This window comes from Lissotriton vulgaris, chromosome 7 (assembly GCF_964263255.1).
Source record: "Lissotriton vulgaris chromosome 7, aLisVul1.2, whole genome shotgun sequence".
NCBI lineage: Eukaryota > Metazoa > Chordata > Amphibia > Caudata > Salamandridae > Lissotriton > Lissotriton vulgaris.
In genome coordinates this window covers 100,596,945-100,623,293 of record NC_141695.1, presented here as the reverse complement: position 1 = coordinate 100,623,293, position 26,349 = coordinate 100,596,945, and the positions used below count along the sequence as shown (strand labels likewise).

At 50.2% G+C, this 26,349-nt stretch overlaps 1 protein-coding gene across 1 annotated transcript in view; it reads left to right on the top strand.

Annotated features, from left to right (window-relative positions):
- LOC147700909 (killer cell lectin-like receptor subfamily B member 1B allele B) overlaps window positions 1-26,349 on the top strand; it is a 442,286-nt gene that overhangs the window by 178,060 nt on the left and 237,877 nt on the right. Inside the window, exon 2 of the mRNA XM_086929767.1 lies at window positions 2,633-2,752. Coding sequence (XP_086785893.1) covers window positions 2,633-2,752 — 120 coding nt within the window. The remainder of the gene's footprint in view (window positions 1-2,632; window positions 2,753-26,349) is intronic.

Genomic DNA, 26,349 nt, shown 5'->3' with positions numbered 1-26,349 from the left:
GTCTGCTCACAAGAATTACTTCCACTTTTAGAATCAGTTATAGACTCCATAGCGGAGTCCAGAACGGCCCCCACTTCCTGGAAAATAGCCAAAATAGTCTTTTTTCTTAAGAAAAATAAACCTCCAGAAGAATGCGGCTCCTATAGGCCGATTTCTTTCATTAATTCAGACGCAAAAAAAATTTCAAAAGTTTTGGCAAATCGTTTAGCCCCTATCATGCTGGATCTAGTAAATATTCAACAGCATGGGTTTGTGCTGGGGAGAGACATCACGGCCCACGTAAACATGGCATTACTGCATTTGATGTAGCCTCAATTACTCTCACCCCACTCGGAATGGTCATGCTAGATGCGGAAAAGGCATTTGACCAAGTGGGGTGGGAGTATTTGTGGGAGGTTTTGAAGAAGATCGGTATCCGGGGGACAATATCTAGATTGGGTACGCTCGTTGTATGACAACCCAATGGTCAAGATCAGTTATGGGGGAATTGAGTCTGCAAACTTTGTGATAGAGAGGGGCACAAGGCAGGGCTGCCCTCTGTCACCTTTGCTTTTTGCCCTCTCTCTGGAGCCATTCCTAAATGCACTGCTTGCTCAAGATAATATCACCCCAATAGAACATGGCGGGAAGAGCTTAAAAATAACTGCCTTCGCAGATGACATAGCGGTATATACAACTGACTTAGTGAGAGCTATTCCAGTAATAACAAAAGAAGCTGATAATTTTGGAGACGTGGCAGGATATAAATTAAATGTAGGCAAGACGCAGATTATTGCTAATTATAAACCTACAGAGCCGATTTCAGGTTTATGTCAAAGTGCGACGTACTTAGGTATCAAGCTAGCAGCCAATATAGATAGAGTAATAACATTGAACTACGATTCATTGCTAAAGGAAATCACTCTAACTTTAAGAAAATGGCACAAAATACCGCTTAGCTTAGTGGGGCGTATGAATTTAATAAAAATGAAGATCCTGCCTAAGATACTATATCTATTTAGAACCATTCCTCTGCAACCAAACAGACTTTTTTTTAAAGAAATTAGAAGGTATTTGCAGTAGCTTTGTGTGGGGCTATAAAAAAGCACGTAGATCTATGAAACTTTTAGAGTTATCAATCAAAAAGGGGGGTTTAGCGTTCCCTGATTTTAGGTTATATTTTTTTGCCACCTTTTTTTGTCGCTTACATAGCTTGTTGAAAAATGAGAGTTTGTTATTTTATCATCAGTTTATGCTGGGATCTAACTGCAATCAATTTCTATTTCGTGTTCACGATCCTAACTTCTTCAAAAGAGTAAAATTTAAGACTGCGAGACATATCAAGAAAATATGGGACCAAATTATGACCATAAATAAGATTTCTTTTTCTAATGCTGAACTCAGAACATGGGGCAACCCAGGATTGCCTGGCATTTTTTCAGACGGGATAGGGAATCTCTTGGCCGCCATGGTATTAACTCCTTGGGTGATTTATATGGCCCAAGTGGCTTTCTAGACTTTGATGTATTTAAACTACTATTTGAACTAAATGATGGAACTTATTTTAAATACATCCAAATACGAGATTTCTTACTTCGCAAAATGAAAATCAAAGAAGTGGCCCATTCAGATACGCTAGCATGTCTATACTCGTATAAAACAAAATCACTAATAAGCATGGGCTATGGATATTTGAGTCTAGGTAAACAAGATGATAGTGGGAAAATAGCGGCCAAATGGTCGACAAGATTGGGAATAAATATCAATCCCTCACAGATTTCAATTTCATTATGCCAAATAAACCGGGTTGTGCAATCTTCTAATCTGATGCTGCAGCTATATAAAACTATCACACAGCTATACTATACGCCTCAAAGGGATTTCTAGCTGGGCATCAGGAAATCAATCAATTGATCGTACAAAATGTCCAAAATGCGATATGGAACCAGCAAGCATTGAGCATATGCTCTTCTCCTGTCCAGAGTTAGTCTTATTCTGGAAGGGTATAACTGATGTTTTGATCAGGAAGCAAATAGCTACACCATTGATTTCGGCACATTTGATATTACTAGACATGCAAGATCTTTGTTGCCAGCACAAAGATTTGCTAACTATATTATATTATATGCCTGCGCTAGGTTAGTTATAGCTCGAAGTTGGATTTTCAAGGATCCTCCAAAAATAACTGAATGGTGGATTTTGATAAGCGAAATAAATGCAATGGAACTTTCATTAGCAAGACTTAGAGGCCCTAAGGCTTTGGTAAGGAAGGAAGAAATCTGGCGAACTTTTTTTGAATTGTGAAATAGAGGTTATAAAGGTTTGATGAGACCAGTTTAACTACAGTGTCAACATTTTGTATAATACATTTTTGTAACTATATTATGTTTTTCTCTGTCCCAGATGTCAATTGTTAGCTTATGTTGTTTCTATCTTATATGTATTTGTTATACTATGAAAATTTCATGAAAATGTTCTTCTTTCAATATCAATAAAATATTACAAAAAAAAGAAGGAAAGTGCTAGACTTGTTTAAAGCCCTTAGACCTAATACCACATGTCTCTAAGACAGTGCCTGCGCTGCCTAGGCAAGATCTAATGACAAAAAGAAGTTTGCTTTGCATTAAGTGTTTGGACATTTTTTCTGTTGTAGATCATGTGTGGACTGTCAATAGGATAAACGCTTTGAATCGAGTGACCAGATTCCATGTGGCCTTTGGGCTGGCAGCTGTTCTGTTCTTCATTGTAGTCGGTCTGGTGGTGTACATCTTAGGTAAGCATCGATCATTTCAGTTCATGGTTTGCCCTGGTAAGCGGACACCGTTAATGGAGGGCATGGGACACCTAGCGGCCATTGCTGAGACTGCTTTCAATTTATGGAATATAAGTGTGAAATGAACAGTAGCGGTCGGTGATGGGAGTAGCTGCCGGGCGGTGATGTGGGGAGGGGGAGGGGCAGGGTGGAGGTGTAGTAAACTATGGATTACAGAGGATTACAGGTAAGTAAATGTATAAATAAATAAAGCAAATTTAGTTGCATGCACTGCATCGCCCAGCAGCTACTCCCACCACCGACCGCTACTGATAATGAACATTGTGCCCGGACAATATTTGCAAATATTTAAAGAAGCTTACGTATGTACACTTTTTTTTTGTTTAAATAATAGCAAAACGCACCTTATCTGCCCAGCCCCTTCCCCCCCAACCCCCCAAAACAAAATCATTATAGAATACGGTCCCCAGTCCATAGGAATGCTACTTTGAACATTAACGAATACAAAAACGCCCAAAATACTTGCGCACCTTGATTGGAGTGCAAATCCATTCACACGTGTGTTGCTCCGTTTGGGATAGTATATATATTTGTAGCACGGCAAACGTGATTTCACACCATTTTGTAAAAATTTTTAAGTGAATCCACTTATTCCAGTTTTTGAATTTGAAATGTGTTACTGTGTGTGAGGCAAAATCTGTTGGGTTTAATGTTTCGTATTATGCGAGGGACAAAAAAGTACTAAAACACTTTACTATAAGACAATTTATTTCCCGGTTTTCCTTGTTTACATTGGGTGTTACTGATTGTAAATGATCTATAAACAATACACATTACATTTGATCTCACAAACCCCTTTGACCTGATGCAGAAATCTTATTGTGATATCGACCTCTGCTGCAGCTCACACCCGAGCTGCAGCGCACACATGAAGCGCGTGCCCTCCTCTGCCTCCTGTGTCAGTGCATCACTGCAGTTGTTGCTGACCAGCCCAGACCAGCCTGTGTGTTAGCCTTCGGATCTGGGCACAACCCCCTGCAGCCACTGTCTCGTCTGGCTTTTTTACACCCGCCCAGCACCACAAGCAGCCACAAACAGCCGCAAACCGCAGTCCGGTTTCAGAGCCAACCACAGCACCGAGTCCGCCCTCATCGCAGCCACCGACGACATCCGAGCCCTTCTCCACAACGGGGAAACAGCGGCACTCATCCTCCTCGACCTCTCCGCCGCGTTCGACACTGCCTGCCACCGAACCCTAGTCCAACGCCTCAGCAACACCGGCATCCAAGAGAAGGCATTGAAGTGGATCATCTCGTTCCTCGCTAGAAGAACACATTACATTTGATCTCACAAACCCCTTTGACCTGATGCAGAAATCTTATTGTGATATCGACCTCTGCGAAAATAGAAACAGAAGACTGAAGCCAAACCCACAGGCTATGGACACCTGAAGGTTAGACCTAAAAGGCCATGCTCGTTGGACCAGACAAACCACTGCCACTTTACAGCACTTAGGGATGAATGGAACAGTCACAGTTTACAGAAGTTCACTGGCCTTTTCTCACTACATGCGGTGCTTCAAAACCAATTACATTACTGCCCAATTCAAAATGAATGCACAGCAGTCAGAAGCCAGCATCCCATTCTCTCCGAGACCGCTAAAGGGAGGAACGCTTGATAATGTCAACATTGGCAAACACTCCATCTCCTCACGCCCCCATCACAACTATTCCAGTGTGTGAGCTGAGCTCTTCATCACCGGAGCTCCTCGTGACAGCGGGTCTGTTCTGTCGCTGATGCTGCCAACACGTCTCCTTCACGGACCGACCGGACTGGAATTATCCCTGCTAGGCGTTTCTTCACAGCTCACACCCGAGCTGCAGCACACACATGAAGCGCGCGCCCTCCTCTGCCTCCTGTGTCAGTGCATCACTGCAGCTGTTGCTGACCAGCCCAGACCAGCCTGTGTGTTAGCCTTTGGATCTGGGCACAACCCCCTGCAGCCACTGTCTCGTCTGGCTTTTTTACACCCGCCCAGCACCACAAGCAGCCACAAACAGCCACAAACCGCAAACCGCAGTCCGGTTTCAGAGCCAACCACAGCACCGAGTCCGCCCTCATCGCAGCCACCGACGACATCTGAGCCCTTCTCGACAACGGGGAAACAGCGGCACTCATCCTCCTCGACCTCTCCGCCGCGTTCGACACTGCCTGCCACCGTACGCTAGTCCAACGCCTCAGCAACACCGGCATCCAAGAGAAGGCATTGAAGTGGATCATCTCGTTCCTCGCTAGAAGAACACAGAGAGTCCGCCTCCCCCTGTTTCGTTCCGAAGCCACCAAAGTCATCTGCGGCTTCCCGCAAGGATCATCACTCAGCCCCACCCTCTTCAACGTCTACATGAGACCTCTTGCAGCCATCGCACGCCCACACAACCTCAACATCATCTCCTACGCCGACAACACCCAGCTGATCCTCTCCCTCACCAGAGATCCCGACACCGCCAGAACCAGCCTCCACAAAGGGATGAAAGACGTCGCCGATTGGATGAAGAACAGCCGCTTGAAACTGAATTCAGACAAGACGGAAGTCTTCATCCTTGGACCATCACCCTCCGCCTGGGATGACTCCTGGTGGCCCCCAGCCCTGGGCACCGCCCCCAAGCCGACAGACCACGCACGCAACCTGGGCTTCATCCTGGACTCCTCCCTCTCGATGACCAGACAAGTCAACGCCGTCTCCTCTTCATGATTTCTCACCCTCCGCATGCTCCGCAAGATCTTCTGATGGATCCCGATCGAAACCAGGAAGACGGTCACCCAGGCCCTCGTCACCAGCCGGCTGGACTACGGAAACACCCTCTACGCCGGAACCACAGCCAAGCTACAGAAAAGACTACAACGAATCCAGAACGCCTCCGCCCGACTCATCCTGAACATCCCTCGACGCAGCCACATCTCCAGCCACCTGAGGAACCTGCACTGGCTCCCCGTCAACAAGAGGATCACGTTCAGACTCCTCACCCACGCACACAAGTCTCTCCACAACCTGGGCCCCAAGTACCTCAACAATCGCATGACCTTCCACACGCCCACCCGCCAGCTACGATCCGCTAGCTTCGCACTCGCCGCCGTACCACGCATCCGAAGAGCCACCACCGGAGGCAGATCCTTCTCCTACCTGGCGGCCAAGACATGGAACTCCCTCCCCATCCACCTTCGGCTGACCCAGGACCACCTAGCCTTCAGGAGACAACTCAAGACCTGGCTGTTCGAGCAGTAGCGGACCCCCTCCCCCAAGCGCTTTGAGACCCTTCCGGGTGAGTAGCGTGCTATAAAAGTGGCATGATTGATTGATTGAGCGGTCAACGGAATGCTGCCAGATGCAGCTCAGCCTGAGCGTGTGTTGTCTGGGGAGTCTGAAATCCATAGACATAACATTAAGGAGTCTGGACTCTAGACTTGGCCTTAAATGTGTGTGCTTCGGCTGATGCACTCGCGTAGCTGTCAAAATCGAAGTCGCTTGCAACAATATTAAAACCCGATTCCCCCACGTTCAAACGTTGGCCTTGTTGTGCTGTTCCAGTCTATTCCTTCGTACAATCACCCAGTGCTAGGGAAGAGGTAGAAAAGGGGTCAACATTATTTGTGAAGAAGAGTTGTGTGGTCTTAATGACTTCACCACATTGGAGATAACATGTTCTCGTGCAGGGCCGGTTCTAGGATTTTCGGGGCCCTGGACGAAAGGGAATGGGCGAGGTCCCTCTAATTTACATAAGTGACACTGTTAGACTTGGCATCTTTTGGCGTGCTTCCCCTGTCTTATTGCTTTATGACCTCCAGGTTTTGACTCTGTTTTTGCTGGTTTAGTGTCTCTGCACACTTTCTCACTGACATTCAGTGTTAAAGTGCAAATGCTCCTGTGGTAAATTGTTATGGATTGGGGTTTCCATGATTGACATATCTGATTTACTGGTGAGCCCCTAGTAAAGTGCACAGTGTGCCTCGGCCTGTAAATCAAATGCTACTAGTGGGCCTGCAGCACTGATTGTGCCACCCACATGAGTAGCCCTGAAAAGTTATCTCAGACATGCCACTACAGAGTCTGCGGGCAGTTTGTAACTGCCATGTCGACCTGGCAAGTGCACCCATTTGCCAGTCCCTAACCTTCACGTTTCTTCATATATAAGTCACCCCTAAGGTAGGCTCTAGGTACCCCTGTGGGCCAGAGAGGACAGAACTGGTTTGGACTAAGCACAGACAATCTCTGCCTGAGAGAAAAGACACATTTTGAGTATAAATATTGGGGCCCAGACCCCTGAACTTTAAAACTCACTGCAATCAAGGAACCTGCCAAGAAGAGCTGCCAGGAGGAATACTGCCACTTTGCTAGGCTGTTGATTTGTTGGGTTGGCCTGCAGTTGCTGCTTCTGCCTTGGGCAGTGAAAGGACCCTGACCTCTGGCCTAGGTCCACTCTCTCTTACCGACGCCTCGCCACAGTGCTCAGCCCTCCTCCTGTTCAGGGTTCACGGCTGCAGTCAGACTCCGGCCACATCAGAGCCGCCCTATCTCCGCCTGCCTAGTGCCTTAATTTGAACTTTGCAGTGTAATTCTTTTTGACTGTGTCTTTTCACGGTGTACATTCTTTTTACTGTCCCTGCTGCCTCATTCCTTCCTCCTACAGTAGCCCTTAACTGATCTTCTCAATCTTCTGTATTCTCCGCCACATTTTCCCTACCGCTGCTGCCCTGCAGCCCCTCCTCTTTCACAGCCCCCGCTCCCGACTCCCAGCCTCTCGTACCGCCCACCTCCCCTACTTGATAGTGGCCGCGTTGTTGCAAGCCCGTCTGTGCCCAACCGCGGCCAGCACCAGGAACCCTGGATGCACGACTCTTCATTGCTATGACTCTGCCACCCTCCTCGAACTCAACCCTGGAAGATTCAGAGACTGCCAACAGGCCTCACCGAACTCCACCCATGGCCAGTTCTCCTGCCTCCAATGCTGTCAGACCTTCACCACCCTGACCTTCGACACCGGCGACACCTGCACCCAATTAACCCTGAGATGCATCCTCCTCAACGTGCTCTCCGTACACAAAAACGCCATAGCAATCTGGAACCTACTGGACTTCCTATCGCCCCACATGGCCTTCTTCACGGAGACCTGGACCAACTCCGCCTCTTAATAATAATACTAATATGTCCATTTATAAAGCGCCGTGGTTACAATAATGCCAGTGTGTCCCCGCGCTGCAGTAAAATCAGCCAGTGACCTCGACCCAGACCGAAACTAACACAACCTAAGGAAAGAGAAGTGTTTTCAGTTTTTTCCTAAAGCACCTCTCTTGGCTCTCCATCCGGAGCTCCACCGGGAGGGCATTCCACTGTTTGGCTGCCAACAGTCTAAACGACCGGCCACCCATCCTGGCCCTTTTTATCGCTGGTACACATACCAAACCGACCCCCCCCAGATCTCAGCCGACGTGAAGGAATAATGGAGACACGAGATCTGCTAGGTACGCCGGGGACCTACCCTGCAGGATACGGTGGCGGACGCACAGCGCTTTAAAGACAACTTTCTTTAATTGGGAGCCAGTGAAGCGTCGCCCAAGCTGCCCTGGCAGATTATCTTTTCGGGTGTCTCAAAATGAGACGGGCGGCAGCATTCTGCACTCCCTGTAGGCGCTGCATGCATCTCGCAGGTGCCCCTAGATGCAAGATGTTGCCATAATCCAGGTGGGATGTTACCAGCGCGTACACCAGAGTCTCTCTGGCTGCCACGGGCAAAAGATCCAGGGTTTTACGCAGGAACTTCAGAATTCCAAAGCACAGGCCTGCCACCCGCCTGGTTTGATAGTCGAAAGACAGGCCGGGATCTAACCAAACTCCTAGGTTTTTTGCCCATGCACATGGTGTAGGTGTCTCCCCCAGCTCCTGAGGCCACCATGCCGATGACCATACAGTCGGGGCCCGGCCCACCACCAGTACCTCTGTCTTATCGCCGTTCAGCCTCAGGCAGCAAGTTCTTGCATACATGTTTTGAAGCTGAGGGCGGCCGACTCCGGCATCTGGGTTAGGGCGACCACCAGCTGCGTATCGTCCGCATAAGATACGACCCTGACCCCAAACCTCTCTGCAATCTCTGCCACAGGGGCAACAAAGATATTAAGCAGGGTAGGGCTCAGGGTCGATCCCTGTGGCACTCCTTGGCTCAGCTTGATGACCCGGGGCATCAACACCACCATCCCGGACTGATACAAGATCCAGAGGAAGGACTGCCCCAACCACCCAGGAGGGGACCTTGCCATCACCCACAAGAGCACCCTCCGCCTTACCACCTCCAGCAAAACCTTCCCCTATGCCGAACACATGCACTTCCAGATCCGGACCAGCCCCAACGCTACACTCAGAGGAACCCTCGTCTACAAAACCCCTGGTCTCTGGACACCCTTCGCCACCACCATCACAGACTTTATCACACCCCACGGCATCGCTTCCATGAACTACATACTCACCGGAGACCTTAACTTCCACCTCGACAACCCCAGCAACCCAAATTCCACCATCTTCCGGGACTTACTTGCAAACATCGGACTCAACCAACTCGTCACCAAACCTACACACCGAGCAGGACACACCTTCGACCCCCATCTTCGCTGCAGGTAACAACGCTCACTTAAGCCACACAACGCAACCACCATGGCCCGATGACCACTGCGTTCACTTCAGTCGACAAACCCAAGCCATCAAAACCACCCCCCCTCTCACCACAAAGGAACTGGAGCAAGGTTACCAACGAGCAACAGAACTCCACCCTCACACGAGGCAATCCCACCTGGGCATCCAATGCAAATATCGCACCCAGAGGACTCCACACTTGAATCTCCAACTGCGCAGACAAGCTCGCCTACTACACAACCCCACGCAAACAGCACCTCAGCAAAGCTGCCTGGTTCCCCACCGATCTCCAAGAAGGCAGGCGCAGCTGCAGACGCCTGGAGAAGAAGTGGAAGAACACCAAGACAACAAACAGCTACTCCAACTACAAGGTCGCCATGACGAACTATCACAACCAAATCAGAACAACCAAGAGGAACTTCATCCACAACAAAATCCTCACCAACTCCCCCCAACTCCAAGGAACTCTTCAGTGTCATTCAGGAATTCACTAACCCTCGCAGCAAAGCCACAGACATCACCCCAACCCAAGACCTTTGCGACAAGCTTGGAACCTACTTCCACCTCAAGATCAGAACCCTCTACGACCACTTCATCAACTACCCGCAAGACGCCACGGCCGGCCCTCCGCCCCTCAGAGACATCAGCCAGCCCACAATCTCTAATTGGACAGCAATCACGACCGAGGACAATGGCACGACCATGAAAGGCATCCACACGGGTGCCCCCACCAACCCCTGCCCCCCTGACATCTACCACAGGGCCGCGGACACCATTGCGCCTGAACTACAATGGACCATCAACACCACCTTCACAATAGGCACCTTCCCAGATGACTGGAAACGTGCAGTAGTCAGGCCCATGCTCAAGAAGCCCACGGCTTACCCCACCGACCTCAAGACCTACCGGCCCATCTCGCTCCTCCCCTTCGCAGCCAAAGTGGTAGAGAAAGCAGTCAACTGGGAACTGACACAATTAATCGCCGTCCTCGACCCGTCCCAATCTGGATTCCGAAGCAACCACAACACAGAGACCGCCCTACTCGCAGCCATAGATGACATCCGCACCCTCCGGGACAACGGCCACTCCGCAGCCCTCATCCCCCTCAACCTGTCTGGAGCCTTATACACCGTCTCTCACTGTACACTAGTCGACAGACCACAAGACGCTGGCATGCAAGGCACTGCCCTGGGTTGGATCCGATCGTTCCTCACTGGATGAAGCCAAAGGATTGGTATGCCACTCTCTGCACCCACTAATATCACCTGCGGAGTCCCACAAGGGTCATCACTAGAGGTGGGCGAACAACTTTGTTCCGCCCATGGAATGTGCGGAGATATGCCCCTTCCGCAATGTAGGCAGAGAAACAAGGCCCATCTCTGCACACTCGGGCGGAACGGAGTTGGCCTCCCGCCCGCAGTAGTAAAACTTTACAGAACATTATAAATAACAATTTAAATAACCTTATTTATTTATTTATTTAGAGTTTTCTATAGCGCGAACTTGAACCGATTAGGTTATCAGAGCGCTTTACATAGCACCAGTTCCGTTACATGTTATCACAGCAGTTTACATAGCATCAGTTACGTTACACATTTCAGGAACTAGAACCGATTAGGTTATCACAGCGCTTTACATAGCACCCGTTCCATTACATGTTATCAAAGCACTTTACATAGTCAGTTACGTTACACATTTCAGGAGCGCATTTCTTTTGTTCTAGTGAGTAGGGTTATCTCTTCACACGGGGGAAGGGATACATCTGGCTATATCCCAACAGTCACACAGGCGACTAGTCGTTACAGCTATAACTCTAAACACATGGAGGGGATGCACATGGGTACAATCTAAGAGTCACATAGGATACTAGTCATTAGAGTTATCTTCTATCTGCACAGGAGGGATATGACTGGAAACACTCTAAGGGTGGGAGCCCAGGTGGGAGATGAAGCAAAGGGAAGAAACATTTGAGGATCATCCACGGGGAAAAGGGTTAAGGATGGGGGAGTGGGAGGAGGGCTAGAGTCCAGAGACACTGTCCGACAACAGCAGCAGGGTGACGGTCAGGACAGAACAAAAGACAAGAAGTTCAGGAGAGAAGGTGGAAGCCCAGGTGGGAGATGAAGTTGGAGGCCAGCCGCAGGTGCGTCCCCGCCCGGCTCGGCTCCGCCCCCTTTCTTTCATATCATAAATGAACTGTTCTGTTTTTTTCCATACGCCTGACATGATGTTGACAGAAGTCGCATTGATGTAGTTTGGAGTAATGAATTTTCTATCTGTTTTGTTTTTCCCGGGGCTGCCTCTATTCAGACATCCTGATCTGTCATTTTGGCACACTCTGTGACGTGCTTGATGCAGAGCCGTCTTGACAAGTGCTGGACATCAGCGGCAATTCCGAGCAGGCAGTGTACATTTCTCCAGGTGAAGTGACAAAACGTCGAAAAGTGTAAAGAGCGCTGTGCAGTAAGCGCTGGGGGCCGATGGTCAAGTAGCGGCGCCGACCGATAGTTGCAAGTCACACCCGGCCGCCATTTTAAGGTCAGGCAGGCGTGGGAAGGCAGAGTGTGACCGGGGCCGCCCCCGGTGTCTTGCCGCTACCGAGGCCCCCGGAGACTATCCTCAACTAAAGGCAGCCCCTGCGTCCCTCCGATTTCGCCCGACAAGCGTACCTCCCACAGAGAGTTGAGGTCATCGGCGCTCTCATCAGGGCTCCGGCCGCCATTTTGCCCGCGTCTCCTCACCGATCCAGCCGCTGCAGCGGCACCAGGGGCGATCGGAGCAGCCCCGCAGGTGCCCTGCATCTTCCGCTTCATATGGGTGCCGAGAACAGCCCACGGGCCACTGGGGAACCGCCAAACCAGGCTCCCGAGCAGCGCCGGAGCCGGGAGCCGAGATGGAGCACGACCGCCCGGCTCGGCTCCGCCCCCTAGATGTCCCCGGGCTTACCTCCATCTCCATTGCGTCTTCTTCTGGGAACTGCGCGGGCGCCCGCACATGCGCAGTTCCTAGATGAAGACGCGATGGAGACGGAGGAAAGCCCGGGGACACCCATGATAAGGTAAGGTTATTTAAAATGTTACTTATAATGCTTTGTAAAGTTTTTTTAATACTGCGGGCAGGAGGGGAGTGGCGTGTAACAGAGCTATACGGCAAGTGCGGAGATTGGTTCCATCTCAGTGCTTCTCCGCGTAGACACCTTACCGAAATTACTCCCACCCTTAGTCATCACTGAGCCCGACCCTCCTCAACATCAACATAGCCCCCCTTGCAGCCATCGTCTGACAACACGGCCTCCACATAGTATCCTATGCTGACGACACCCAGCTCATCCTTTCCCTCACTAGTGACCTCATCACCGCAAAAGTCCACTTCCAGAGATTAATGCAAGACATTGCAGTCTGGATGACCAACAGCTGCCTAAAGCTCAACGCCGTTAAGACAGAAGTCCTCGTCCTTGGAACCACCCCTTCAGCATGGGACAACACCGGGTGGCCCACTGCCCTGGAAGCCCACCCACCCCCTCAGACCACACCAAAAACCTCAGCATCGTACTCGATTCATCCCTCACCATGAACCAACAGGTCAACGCTGTCACCTCCAGCTGCTTTAACACCCTCCGCATCCTTTGAAAGATCTTCATATGGATCCCCCCGGAGTCAAGAAAGACAGTCACCCATACACTCATCACCAGCAGACTGGACTATGGAAATGCTCTCTACGCCGGCATCAACAAATCTCTACTCCGCAAACTCCAGATGATGCAGAACACTGCTTCCAGACTCGTCCTCGGCATCCCCCGGTTTGAACACATCAGCTAACACTTGCAGAGACTCCACTGGCACCCTGTGGAGAAGAGGATCACCTTCAAGATCCTCACTCACACCTACAAATGCCTACACAACACCGGACCCAAATACGTGGAAGATTGTTCTCTCACATCGCAGCCAAGACCTGGATTGAGCTGCCGACAGACATCACTCACCCCCTCCCTAAACACTTTCAGGAAGGCTCTCAAGGCCTTGCTGTTTGGCTGAGCGGAGCTCCGCCCCCCCTCCACCCACCCCCCACTTCAGCACCTTGAGACCCTCACGGGTGAGTAGCGTGCTCCCAGTTCCCCGAATGATTAATTAAAAGGATTGGACTAAACTTTCTTTTACTCGTGCTGAGTATCTCCAAGGGCTTGCAGTAGAGCTTGCCTCCTGTTCTGAAGTCTCAGGGACTGCAAAGACGTCACCAACCTCTGTACCCCCCCCGGGAACCACTGTTTCAGTTGCCACAGAGAAGGGAAATCAACCGACCCTGCCATTGTCGAGAAAGATTACCTCCACAGATCCTGCAGTTGTGCTGTGAGATTACCCCAGCAGAGCCTGCTCATTTGTTGTGAGAGATTACCCTGACAAAGCCTGCAGTAGTGTTGTGATAATTACCCCTGCAGAGCCTGCAGTAGTGTCATAATAGATTACCCCCGCAAAGCCTGCCCTTTTCATGAGAGATTACCCTGTAAACCTGCCCTTGTGTCATCTGATTACCACCGCAGAGCCTGCCCTTGTCGTGAGAGATTAGTCCAGGAGAGCCTGCCCTTCTGTCATGAGATTACCCCTACGGAGCCTGCCCTTGTGTCGTGAGAGATTATGCATGCAGAGCCTGCCCTTGTGTTATGGGAGTTTACCTCCACAGAGCCTGCCCTTGTGTTGTGAGAGATTACCACGGCAGAACCTGCCCTTGTGTTGTGAGAGATTTCCCCAGCAGAGCGTGCCCTTGTGTTGTGAGATTACACCAGCAGAGCATGTTCGTGTGTCGTGAGATATTATGCCTACAGAGCCTGCCCTTGTGTCGTGGGAGATTAAACTAGCAGAGCCTGCCCTTGTGTTATGATAAATTAACCCCAAAAAGCCTGCCCATGTATCATCGGCGATTACCCCGAGAGAGTCTGCAGTAGTGTCGTGAGAGATTACCCCTGCAGAGCCTGTCCTTGTGTCGTGAGAGAGTACCCCCGCAGAGCCTGCCCTTGTGTCCTGAGAGATTACCCCCACAGAGCCTGCCCTTGTGTCTTGAGAGATTACACTGGCAGAGCCTGCCCTTGTGTCATGAGAGATTACCCCCACAAACCTGCCCTTGTGTCATGAGAGATTACCCTGGTACACCTTGTCCTTGCGTCATGAGCAATTTTCCCCCCACAGAACCTGCCCTTGTATCAAAGATTGCCCCCACTGGGCCTACAGTAGTGTTGTGATAGATTACCCCTGCAAAGCCTGCCCTTGTGTTGTGAGAGATTACCCCCACAGAGCCTGCCCTTGTATCGTGAGATATTACACCTACAGAGTTTACCCTTGTGTTGTGAGAGATTACCCCGACAGAGCTTGCAGTAGTGTCATAAAAGATTACCCCTGCAGAGCCTGTCCTCATGCCATGTGAGATTACACCCACAGAGCCTGCCCTTGTGTCATCAGAGAATACCCAGACAGAGTCTGCCCTTACCCCATTGGAGATTACACCTACAGAGCCTGCTGGTAATGTGAGATAACCCCTGCAGAGCCTGCTCTTTTGTCGTGACACATTACCCCGACGGAGCCTGCAGTAGTGTTGTGATAGATTACCCCTGTAGAGCCTGTCCTTGTGTCATGAGAGATTACCCTGTACAGCCTGCCCTTGTGTCATGAGAATACCACCACTGAGCCTGCCCTTGTTGAGACAATTACCCCCGCAGAGCCTGCCCTTCTGTCATGAGAGATTACCCCTGCAGAGCCTGCCCTTGTCTCGTAGGAGATCACGCCTGCAGAGCCTGCCCTTGTGTTGTGAGAGACTACCCCCAAAAAGCTTGCTCTTGTGTCCTGAGAGATTACCCCAGGAGAGCCTGCAGTAGTGTCATGAGAGATTGCCCCTGCAGAGCCTACCCTTGTTTTGTGAGCGATTCCCCCCACAGAGCCTTCCCTTGCTTCATGAGAGATTACACCCACAGAGCCTGCCCTAGTGTTGTGGGATTACCCCTGCCGAGCCTGCTCTTTTGTCGTGAGATTACCCCCGCAGAGCCTGCTCTTTTGTTTTGAGATTAGCCCCGCAGAGCCTGACCTTGTGTCCTGAGAGTTTACCCCCCAGAGCCTGCCCTTGTGTTGTGAGAGATTACCCCCAAAAAGCCTGCTCTTGTGTCGCGAGAGATTACCGCAGTAGAGCCTGGAGTAGTGTTGTGAGAGATTACACCCACAGAGCCTGCCCTTGTGTTGTGAGATTATCCCCAAAGAGCCTGCAGTAGTATCAAGATAGATTACCTCCGCAGAGCCTGTCCTTGTGCCATGAGGGATTCTGTACAGCCTGCCCTTTTCATGAGATTACCGTAACGGAGCCTGCCCTTGTGTCCTGAGAGATCCCCCCCCCCCGCAGAGCCTGCCCTTGTGTCCTGAGAGATTCCCCCCGGCAGAGCCTGCCCTTGTGTCCTGAGAGATTCCCCCAGCAGAGCCTACCCTTGTATCCTGAGGGATTACCACCGCAGAGCCTGCCCTTGTATACTGAGGGATTACCCCAGCAGAGCCTTCTCTTGTCATGAGATTACCCCCGCAGAGCCTACCCTTGTGTTGTGATAGATGACCCTTGCAGAGCCTGCCCTTGTGTTGTGATAGATGACCCTTGCAGAGCCTGCCCTTGTGTCATAAGAGATGACCCCAACAGAACCTGCCTTTGTGCTGTGATGGATTACCCCCGCGGTGCCTGCCCTTGTGTTGTGATAGATTATCCCCATAGAACCTGCCCTTGTGTCATGAGAGATTACACTCACAGAGCCTGCCCATTTGTTGTAAGAGATTACCCGCGCAGAGCCTGCCCTTGTGTCATGAGATACTTATGCCTCTTTCAAGCTTTGCACCACTCAGGTAGGGTTCTCTGTATGGTTCAGTGTGTGTCGCTATTCTCTCCACCGCTTTATTCAGTTCTAGTAATACTAAAAGGACACTTGTTTTGATTTTTCAGATCTTCTGTCTGGTCCTGATGAGAATCGGACAAAGGGTCCTATTCGAAAAGCGTCGACCTTATCTGTCTGGCTTGTTGTCAAAAATTGTATACATTTGCAATTTTTAAACTGGTTTATATTAAGTATTCTAAGAAAACAGTCTTTCTTCTATGTTTTTGTAAATAGTATATGGATTAATTCACTGACCTCTTTTTGCTTTCTATGTTGTCTATTGTGCTATATGTTTGGTATACTGTGAGTAGAAAGGAGTGTAAGAATGTTTGGCTCACGTATGATGTCTGAGTGAGGATGAAAATCTATATGCCTTCATTGTTTATTGTTTAGAGTATCTGTCCTCCCCCCCCTAAAAAACTCTTTTTTTTCCCTTCATTGTCTGTGATATATATACATAAAGTTGTTCATTGTGGTTGTTGTTTTTCCCGAAAAATTTTCTCGTAAAAAGAAATAAATAATGATGGATTAATACCAATTTCTGGCTAATATTAGGCTGTTTTTGAAAATCAGTCTCAGTATTGGCACCTCTTTGTTAATTTGAATATTAGACTCTGCTTTACTGTTGGTGAGTCAAAGCCCTTGTTCGTTGTTCTGAGAGATTAGCTCAGCAGAGCCAGCTCTTGTCATGAGAGATTACCCCCATAAACCTGTCCTTGTGTCATGGGGTGGAGTGCAAAAAAACGATGGATTTAGGCCCAGATCTCTGTACTGGGGTGAATGTATGACATTGTTCTGCATTCTATCCATCAACTGTGGTTTTTGCATTTGTCACCCCGAGTGGGATGGGTATGCTCAGACGTGAGTCCCATGCTCTCCACACCACTGGATTCAAGCAAGCCGGGCTGAAGACGGCTGAAATGCCAGAAACTGGTCCTCGGAAGCTTGTTTCCGGTCCAGGGAAGGCATGGCTTGGCAGTTCGGGCTGGACTTTTCCCATGAGGCGCAGAGTCAGACTGATTTGCATATGGCCTTGTCTGAACTGGGGTGGTGTGGAGTGCAAACAAACGATGGATTTAGGCCCAGATCTCTGTACTGGGGTGAATGTATGACATTGTTCTGCATTCTATCCATCAACTGTGGTTTTTGCATTTGTTACCCCGCAGAGCATGCCCTTTTGTCACGAAAGATTACACCCACATAGCTTTCCCTTGTGTTGTGACATTACCCCTGCAGAGCCTGCCCTTTTGTCACGAAAGATTACACCCACATAGCTTTCCCTTGTGTTGTGACATTACCCCTGCAGAGCCTGCCCTTTTGTTATCAGATGTGCCCCGCAGGGCCTGCCCTTGTGTCCTGAGAGATTAGCTCAGCAGAGCCAGCTCTTGTCATGAGAGATTACCCCCATAAACCTGCCCGTGTGTCATGAGATTACCCCCGCAGAGTGTTTCCATTTATCGTAAAAGAGTACCCCCGCAGAGCCTCCCCTTGTGTTGTGAGTGATTACCCCCACAGAGCCTGCCCTTGTGCCATGAGAGATTACCCCCATAAACCTGCCCGTGTGTCATGAGACTACACCCGCAGAGTCCGCCTTTGTGTCTTGGAGCCTACACCGGTAGAGCCCGCCTTTGTCTCATGAGAGACTACTTCCGAAGAGCCCACCTTTTTCTCGTGAGATTACCCTGCTAGTGCCTGTCCTTGAGTTCTAAGTGACATCTAGCAGTAATCTGCCTTTATGTCCTCAGAGAGAGGACCTCCCCAGTTTTTACCCTGCTCTGCCCTGGTATCAGCCTAAGCTTCTGTCCTGAGAGTACCACCCTAGAAGTAACCATCCCTTGGCCCGGGTGTGACCCAGAAGCAGCCTGTCCATTATGTATTCATCCATCGCAGCTACCCAAGCTGTAAATTGTTCTCCCTTTGCCCAGGGTCGACCTCGGACGGAAAATAAATCCCGTGATTAAATTAAAGCAGCGCCCTTTATCCAATCATATAATTAAAAAAATAAAAGGTACACCATTGCAAATGTGGGTAGCTTTTGACTTTTAAGGACACATTGTTTATATGTTTTGCAAGGTGTGGAATACTGCATAAGTTTGTTTGTTTCAGGCAATGTTCATTTTAATATCGGGGAAATAACCAGTAAGAACTGGCCCAGAAGACCAAAAAAACCCTAAGGGAGGCGCAGGGGAGATTAAGCAAACTATTGCCCAGAGTCACAGGGTGCTGGGCTGCCACCGATGCCAGGGATTAAACAGTGAGCCTGTGCTCTGGAGACCGCTGCCCCGGCCGCTGTGCCACACCTCTCCCCTCCAGGTTAAGCATCTAAAAAACAAGACGGCACCACAAAGCATCTGGGCACGTTCACTCTGGATGAGGGAGGGACAGGGCACAAGTGTTGGAGGAGAGGGTTATTAGAGACACAGGGAGACGTGTTTTAAGTTAGCATATTGTGAAGCGCTTTTTATTTAAAGAAAAAGAAGAAAACAACTTGCAGTAATGGCAAATTACTTCCTTTCCTGCCTCCGCTCTACTAATATAAATTAAACAACCTGAAAAAATGTATTTATTTTGTAGCAATGGTGGCATGCTGCGCTTTAGATGAATATGTTTAAAAGTAAAGTGAGCCATAATGCGATTGCTACAATTGTTAATTGTGGATGCGTTAACAATTGATGTGTGCACTGATGGCTGCTGGTGTGTGTGCATGGTGGAAGTGTGCACTGCCGGCTGGTGGTGTGTGTGCCTGGTGGAAGCGTGCACTGAAGGCTGGTGGTGTGTGCGTGCGCCTGGTGAAAGTGTGCACTGACGGCTGGTGGTGTGTACCTGGTGAAAGCATGCACTGACGGCTGGTGGTGTGCGCCTGGGGAAAGCATGCACTGACGGCTGGTGGTGTGTGTCTGCCTGGTGAAAGCGTGCACTGACGTCTGGTGGCGTGTGTCTGCCTGATGAAAGCGTGCACTGACGGCTGGTGGGTGTGTGTGTGCCTGGTGAAAGCGTGCACTGATGGCTGGTGTTGTGTGTGTGCCTGGTGAAAGCTTGCACTGACGGTGGTGGTGTTTGTGCCCGGTGAAAGCGTGCACTTATGACTGATGGTGTCTGTGTCTGGTGAAAGTATGCACTGGCGGTGTGGTTGTGTGTGTGTGTGTGGTTTTGTGTGTGTGTGTGTGTGTGTGTGTGTGTGTGTGTGCGTATGGTGGTGTGTGTACAAGCCACAACGTTCACACTGAGCTCTGTATCTAAAGGTCATGCAATTTGTACATGCAATTTTGAAAGTGTGGTGTGTGTGGTTGTGGTTGTGTGTGCATGTGGTTGTGTGTGGTTGTGGTTGTGTGTGGTTGTGGTTGTGTGTGTGTGGTTGGTTGTGTGTGTGTGTGGTTGGTTGTGTGTGTGTGGTTGGTTGTGTGTGTGGTTGGTTGTGTGTGTGTGGTTGGTTGTGTGTGTGTGTGTGTGTGGGTGGTTGGTTGTGTGTGTGGGTGGTTGTGTGTGTGTGTGTGTGTACAAGCCACATCGTTCACACTGAGCTCTGTATCTAAAGGTCATGCAATTTGTACATGCAATATTGAAAGTATTGTATCTCTGAGAGCAGCACCTACTTTTTTTTGATACCTGCTTACAAGACGACCATATATCCTTTACAAAGTAAAGGAGGCCCTCCCTTTGTAGGGAATAACAATATCATTCTGTTTTTAAATGAGTGAAGGAAATGCACGATTGGTTAACAACAAACAGGGCACCCAAAGGAACGTGCAATAATTAAGGCCAAGAGACTGTCTCTAAGTCAACACCTGCAATAACCTCAGAGAAAGGGACTTGTCTAAAAGAAGCATTGTGGACACACCCTAGGTAAATAAAAGTGATTACCTTAATATTGTCTCACTGTAATATGTGTTGGGGGAAACTGATGGTCTGGAGCTTTGCTTCACAGCAACAAACTACAACCGTAAGTGCAAATTCAATGGGAAAGAAAGATTTGCGGAAATTGTTTGTTTCATCATTCATGCCAACTTATGTTTACAACCCAGTGTTCTCGAAGCACCAGTTATTTTCTCATGGCACTCATGTTAGGAAGATTGAGTCCCAAACATGTATTCCTTTTTAAAGTCCTATACTTTTAATCAGTACGAGCCTCGTGGAGAAACACGTATATAATTGATATGTAATATACACAAAAAAACTCTGTTGTGTAGGTCTTTTTCTCTGATTATAGAGGCCCTACTTAGTGAGCACACAGGTAATCAGAAACGTCAGACACGTTTTTCAGTGCGGGCAAGAGAATTTAAAAGAAATGCCTTTCATAAAAATATTTTTTTTTTAAAAGACGGCTTGTACATGAGAGAGTACAACGAGAGACGTGTGGCTAGTAGCAGAGATGGTCAGGAAAGGGGTCACTTTACTTGTGTGATAAACACAGGGCAACAGCGCTAGGAAGGGGGCGGAGTGACGTGATGCTGAGGCGGCCAGGGAGCAGGTATGGAGGTACAAAGACTGAGCGCACAGGAAGGGGTGCTGTGACAAGGTGTAGATGCCGTGTGGGAAGGAAACAGGTATGAAGTATACAGCCAGCTGGGTCACAAGGGATGTGGTCAGGGGCGTAATACAGGCCCCCGCAGCCCACGCGGTGCTGGGGGGCCCCTAGCTCCAAGAGGCCCCCTCGGCGCTGAACTCTGGCCGGGACAGCTCCTGATTGAGTCCGGAGGGGGCCCCCCTAAGTACCGTGCAGGGAGGCCCCCTCACTTTTCGTTACGCCAGTGGATGTGGCAGAATGTTTGAGAGGGCTGGTATGAGTAGAGGGAACCAAATCACGGATACTGCAGTACGATCATCCTTGGCGCCAACAAACACTACTTGAGTCTTTAATCCATAGTGCGCTTGCTTTGTAAACAAGCAATTCGGTGATAAACACACAGGCAAATGCTTAGTGTCGGATTGCTTTACGTGAAGCTAGTGTTTTTTTTTTTTTTTTTTTTTTTTTAACCTATGCCACCAATGAAAGTAGGAGACCATGTAGAAGATTGTACATTTGAATTTTGTAACAGTTACCCTACGCTTCTGATTAGCTTGTATGTACATCAACTGCTGCTCCAGTCACAAAAGCTTCAACTCCACACAGCAGCACAGAACCCAAGGCCCTCCTTTCCAGATCTCCAAATGATTTGACGTGAATGAAATGGAATGAAAAGAATGTACAAAGCCCACTATACCCAGAGGTGTCCATGCGCTAACAGAAGGCGCCCATAGCTTAAAAAGTGTTGTTTGCAGCAAACATAACAGCTGCCTGTGTGCTGGGCTCACTCTGGAACACATGAGGAATTGTGATTGAATGAGCAGCCCTCGGCCGTTGTGCTTCAGTGTAAAAAGGGCTAAACTTGAAAACAAATGCACTTCAATGTTTCACTCATTACGTCACTGTGCTAAGTTTCAGCTTTTGTAAAATACAAGCAAGCATGAACCAGTCATCATATCTGCCATGGATGATATGAGCTACTAAAGAGGTGGGGCCACTCGTGAAGGCACTGGTGGTTACAGCCTGCTGGGGCACGCCCCACCTCACTCGCCGGAGATAGAGAAAAGAGCGAGAGAGAGAGAAGAGAGAGAATGAAAGAAAGAAAAGCGAGAATGAAAGAGAAAATCGAGAATGAAATATAGAAAATCAAGTGAGAAGGGCGAGAATGAAAGAGAGAAGAGCGAGAATGAAAGAGAGAGAGAAAAGTGAGAATGAGAGGGAAGAGCAAGAATGAAAGAGAGAAAAGAGAATGAAAGAGAGAAGAGCGAGAATGAAAGAGAGAAGAGCGAGAATGAAAGAGAGAAGAGCGAGAATGAAAGAGAAAAGAGTGAGAATGAAAGGGAGGAGAGCAAGAGAGAGAGAACAGCGAGAGAGAAAGAGAACAGCAAGACTGCAAGACTGCAAGACAGACAGAAAGAAGCGAGAAAGTGACGGGGGAGCAAGTCTTAAGGTGACGGATAGTAAACAGAACCACAAGAGAGAGAGGGCAGGAAAGAGACAAGAGAATGAAGGTGACCCGCGCTTGTGAAGGCTGGTTCAATATCCCGTGTCTCAAATGTGATCTTTGTGTGCTTAAACAAAATGTATGCTTTAACAATTACCGCCCCATCTCACTTCTCCCCAAGCCGGCAAAAGTGTTGGAGAAAGCGGTACAAGAGCAGCTGTCTGAATATTTAGAACCTAACCACCTCCTGCATGACACACAGTCAGGATTTAGGCCTGATTTTAGTACAGAATCAGCCTTGTTGGAAGTGTCTGAATCTATTCGTGAGTGTGTGGATAGGGGCGAGGAGGCCATGTTGGTCCTCCTCGAACTATCCGCAGCATTCAACACTATCTCACATGACACTCTATTGACTCGCTTGCAGGAGGTTGGCCTTGGAGGAATTCCCCTGGCTTGGGTCAAATCTTTCATGTCAGGCAGGTTTCAACAGGTTTCCCTCGGACCCTTTGTTTCCACTAAAAAACCACTGAGATGGGGGTACCGCAGGGATCTGCCCTCAGTCCTCTTTTATTTAATGTATACCTAAGGCCACTGGCAGAGCTGGTTGAATCATGGGGCATCAGAGTGATCGTTTATGCTGATGACACTCTGCTTGTGCTTTCTTTTAAGGATCACTCTGACAGCTCCCTGGCCCGCTTTCGCCACTGTCTGGTTAACATCGCCTCATGGATGTCCACCAACAATTTAAAATTAAATACTGACAAGACGGAGGTGCTATTTTAATAAAAAAATCTGCTATTCCCTCCAATATATGGTGGCCATCTCAACTTAATCCCCCTCCTGTGCCTGTTCAAGCTGCCCGCAATCTGGGCTTTCAATTTGACGCAGCTCTGTCCTGCAAGACTCAAATTAATAAGGTTTCATCATCCTGCTTCGGAAAACTCAGAATGATTAAAAAAATTATTCCTTTCTTGCCTTTTGAGTCCCGCAGAACAGTATTACATGCACTAATCACATCCCATCTGGATTACTCAAATAGTCTGTTGGACAGGCCTCGTGAAGGGCCCGCTCCCTCCCCGCATGACAGAGCCCGGACACCGGCTCTCCCGGTGCCACCCGAAGAACAACCCCGACGACCCACAGAAGCAACCCGCAACCCGTCCCCTACGGGACGCCTGCTCCCGGGCATCTCTGTATCCCTGGCCTGGGCCACCGTCAGCACCATTGCCCGGCCCAGCCGCCATCTTGGACACTGCACCACGAGGCCGCGTGGCCTCAGCTCGACCCCAACCCTGGGCCTGGCCAGGCCCCGACATCCCGGCACCACCATCCACCCAGGAGGTGAACGAACCACTTGGCAGGTCAATGGGAGAGAGGAGTGTCGATGGCTCTCCCTCGCCAGGTGCCGATCGCCCCCAGCCTCCCTGGGCGGTGGCTCCAACCCCCTGCTGGGTGTCTGGACTCTCATCCCGGACCTCCCGACCTCCAAGTGCGAGGGTACGGACATCAAAGGGCGTCAGACCTTTAACTGGGGCAGCTCCAGAGCAGGATGGCAGTTGTATCCCGGAGTCGAGAGACACCGTGAAGAACTCATCCTTGATGGACTGCTGGCGCTGCCGCAGCCCTGCCTTGTGAACCTCCGTCCTGCCTGCTGGCGCTGCCGCGGCTTTCTGCAACCTTCATCCTCGTCAGGACCTGCTGGCGCTGCCGCGGCCCTTTGCAACCTACATCCTCGTCGGGACCTGCTGGCGCTGCCGCGGCCCTTTGCAACCTACATCCTCGTCGGGACCTGCTGGCGCTGCCGCGGCCCTTTGCAACCTACATCCTCGGTGGGACCTGCTGGCGCTGCAGCGGCCCTTTGCAACCTACATCCTCGTCGGGACCTGCTGGCGCTGCCGCGGCCCTTTGCAATCTACATCCTCATCGGGACCTGCTGGCGCTGCCCTCTGCCACCTACAGCCGCATCGGGAGCTGCTGGCGCTGCCGCGGCCCGACCTTCTAGAACGCCGAGCTCGAGGATTGTGAGCTACCCATCATCTCAATACCAGATCGGTACCAAGACTGTCCCGCTACCCCCTTTCCCTTCTAGAGACTAGAATTGAGAGGACCCTCGTGTCCTGATCTCACTGTACCGTGATACTTTACTTCAAGAACTGCATATAAAAAGCGTTAACCTTATCCTTGTGTGGTGTCCATCTGTGGGGGGGAAGTTACTTGTCTGTACGATCGCTGGAGACGGTCCTCCCCGGAGGCCTCTCCCCTTGTCCTCAGCCGACCCTCCAGGTCCATGTCTAACATTGGTGGCCAGCGGCGCGATCCGAACCAACGCGTAATCGTACAGAGAGTAACTCACCCCACGACTCAACCACAATGACAACAAAAGAGAGCGGATCCACAGAGAAATTCCAGATGGAGAAATTAGAGGATTACAACCATCGAGAGCTAAAGCAATTTTGCATGGAACTAGGCATTGCTACCACCGGGCTGAGCACGAAAGAGGACTTCAAACACGCCCTAGAATCTTGGGCCGAAACAGGTGCAGCCGGACCCCGGAACCAAAACCTCGAGGCACCAGAGACAAACACCACCTCGACCGAAGAAAGGAGAGCGGGTCTCTCCCGGGAAGAGATCCAAGAACGAGAGAAAAGCAGACTCCATGAATTAGAGTTGGCACGGCTCCGGTTGGACGGAGAGCTGAAACTGGCGGAACAAAAGATAAACTTAGAACACTTACGGCTCCGAGAGGAGCGGGAAGAGAAACAAAGGCAGAGAGAACTCGAAGAGAAAAAACTGGCATACGAACACGAGTGCAAGTTAGCAGAAATAGAAATGCGGAAACAGAACAAAGACCTAGGGGTGCCCGAGCGCCCGCACACCCCAGGCACTACTGAACCCAAGGTCCACATCCCCAAGGATGTCGTCAGAGAATATTATCGGAACGATGACATACAGCAGTGGTTCAAGGCCTACGAGATCGCCATGACCTCCCACCGGATTGATCGAAGTGACTGGGGAGCCGGGCTATGGGGGAGGTTTGTCAATGAAGGCCGCGATGCCCTACTACAGCTCCCGGACCATAAGATGACATCCTATGACCACATGAAGGCCGCCCTCCTCACTCGATACGGACTCACGCCTGAGATGTACCGCCAGAGGTTCCGCGACTGCAAACGGATCTCGGGTACAACTTGGGTAGAGTATGTGAACTATTTCAGCCGAGCCTTCGAGGGGTGGATCAAGGGCAGCCACGTAACCACCTACGAGCAACTCTTTAACCTCATTGTGTGGGAGCACCTCTCCAACAATTGCTTCGTCAAGCTCAGGCAGCACCTCCTCGACAGTAAATTGACTGAACCTCGGCAGCTCGCCGCTGAAGCTGACCGATGGGAAAGCACTCGAGTGGCCCGGAGTGGGCCAAGTGAACAAAACAGAACCAACCAAGGTCCCCATCGCCCCCGAGGAGGAGGAGGAGGCCAGGGCCGGGGCAGAGATGCCGTCCCGGCCACTCCCGCCAGCAACACCCCGCCCCCGGCCGGTCGGGGAAACCCTCCGATGCGCCCAGGGTTCCGAGCCAACGTTACTTGCCACCGATGCCAGCGAATCGGCCACTATGCCAGCGACCCGAACTGCCCGAAGAACCAGACTCCCGCGCCCGCCAGGTCGCTGCCGCCGCCCTAGGAGAGGAGCAAACCTCCGAAGAGTATGAAGAATACGAGCAGGAACAGCCCGAGTGGGAACCGGCCGCCATGACCCTGGCTTGCCTGGGAGGAAGAGACATGATCCCGCGAGCTCCCCTACCCGCCAATACCAGAAAGTACAGCCAGTGGGTGAACATAAATGGGCGCAAGGCCGAAGCCCTGCGCGACACCGGGGCCAGTGTGACGGCAGTCCGCTGCCACCTGGTGACCCCGGAACAAATCCTGCCCAACGTTCTTTGCCCCGTCCGATCGGCCGACAATTCAGAGAGCCTGTGTCAGATGGCCTGCGTCCCCTTCGAATGGGGAGGAGTGTCCGGAATGCTAAAAGTGACTGTCCGTGATGATGCCCCAGTGGACTGCCTCCTGGGAAACGACCTCGA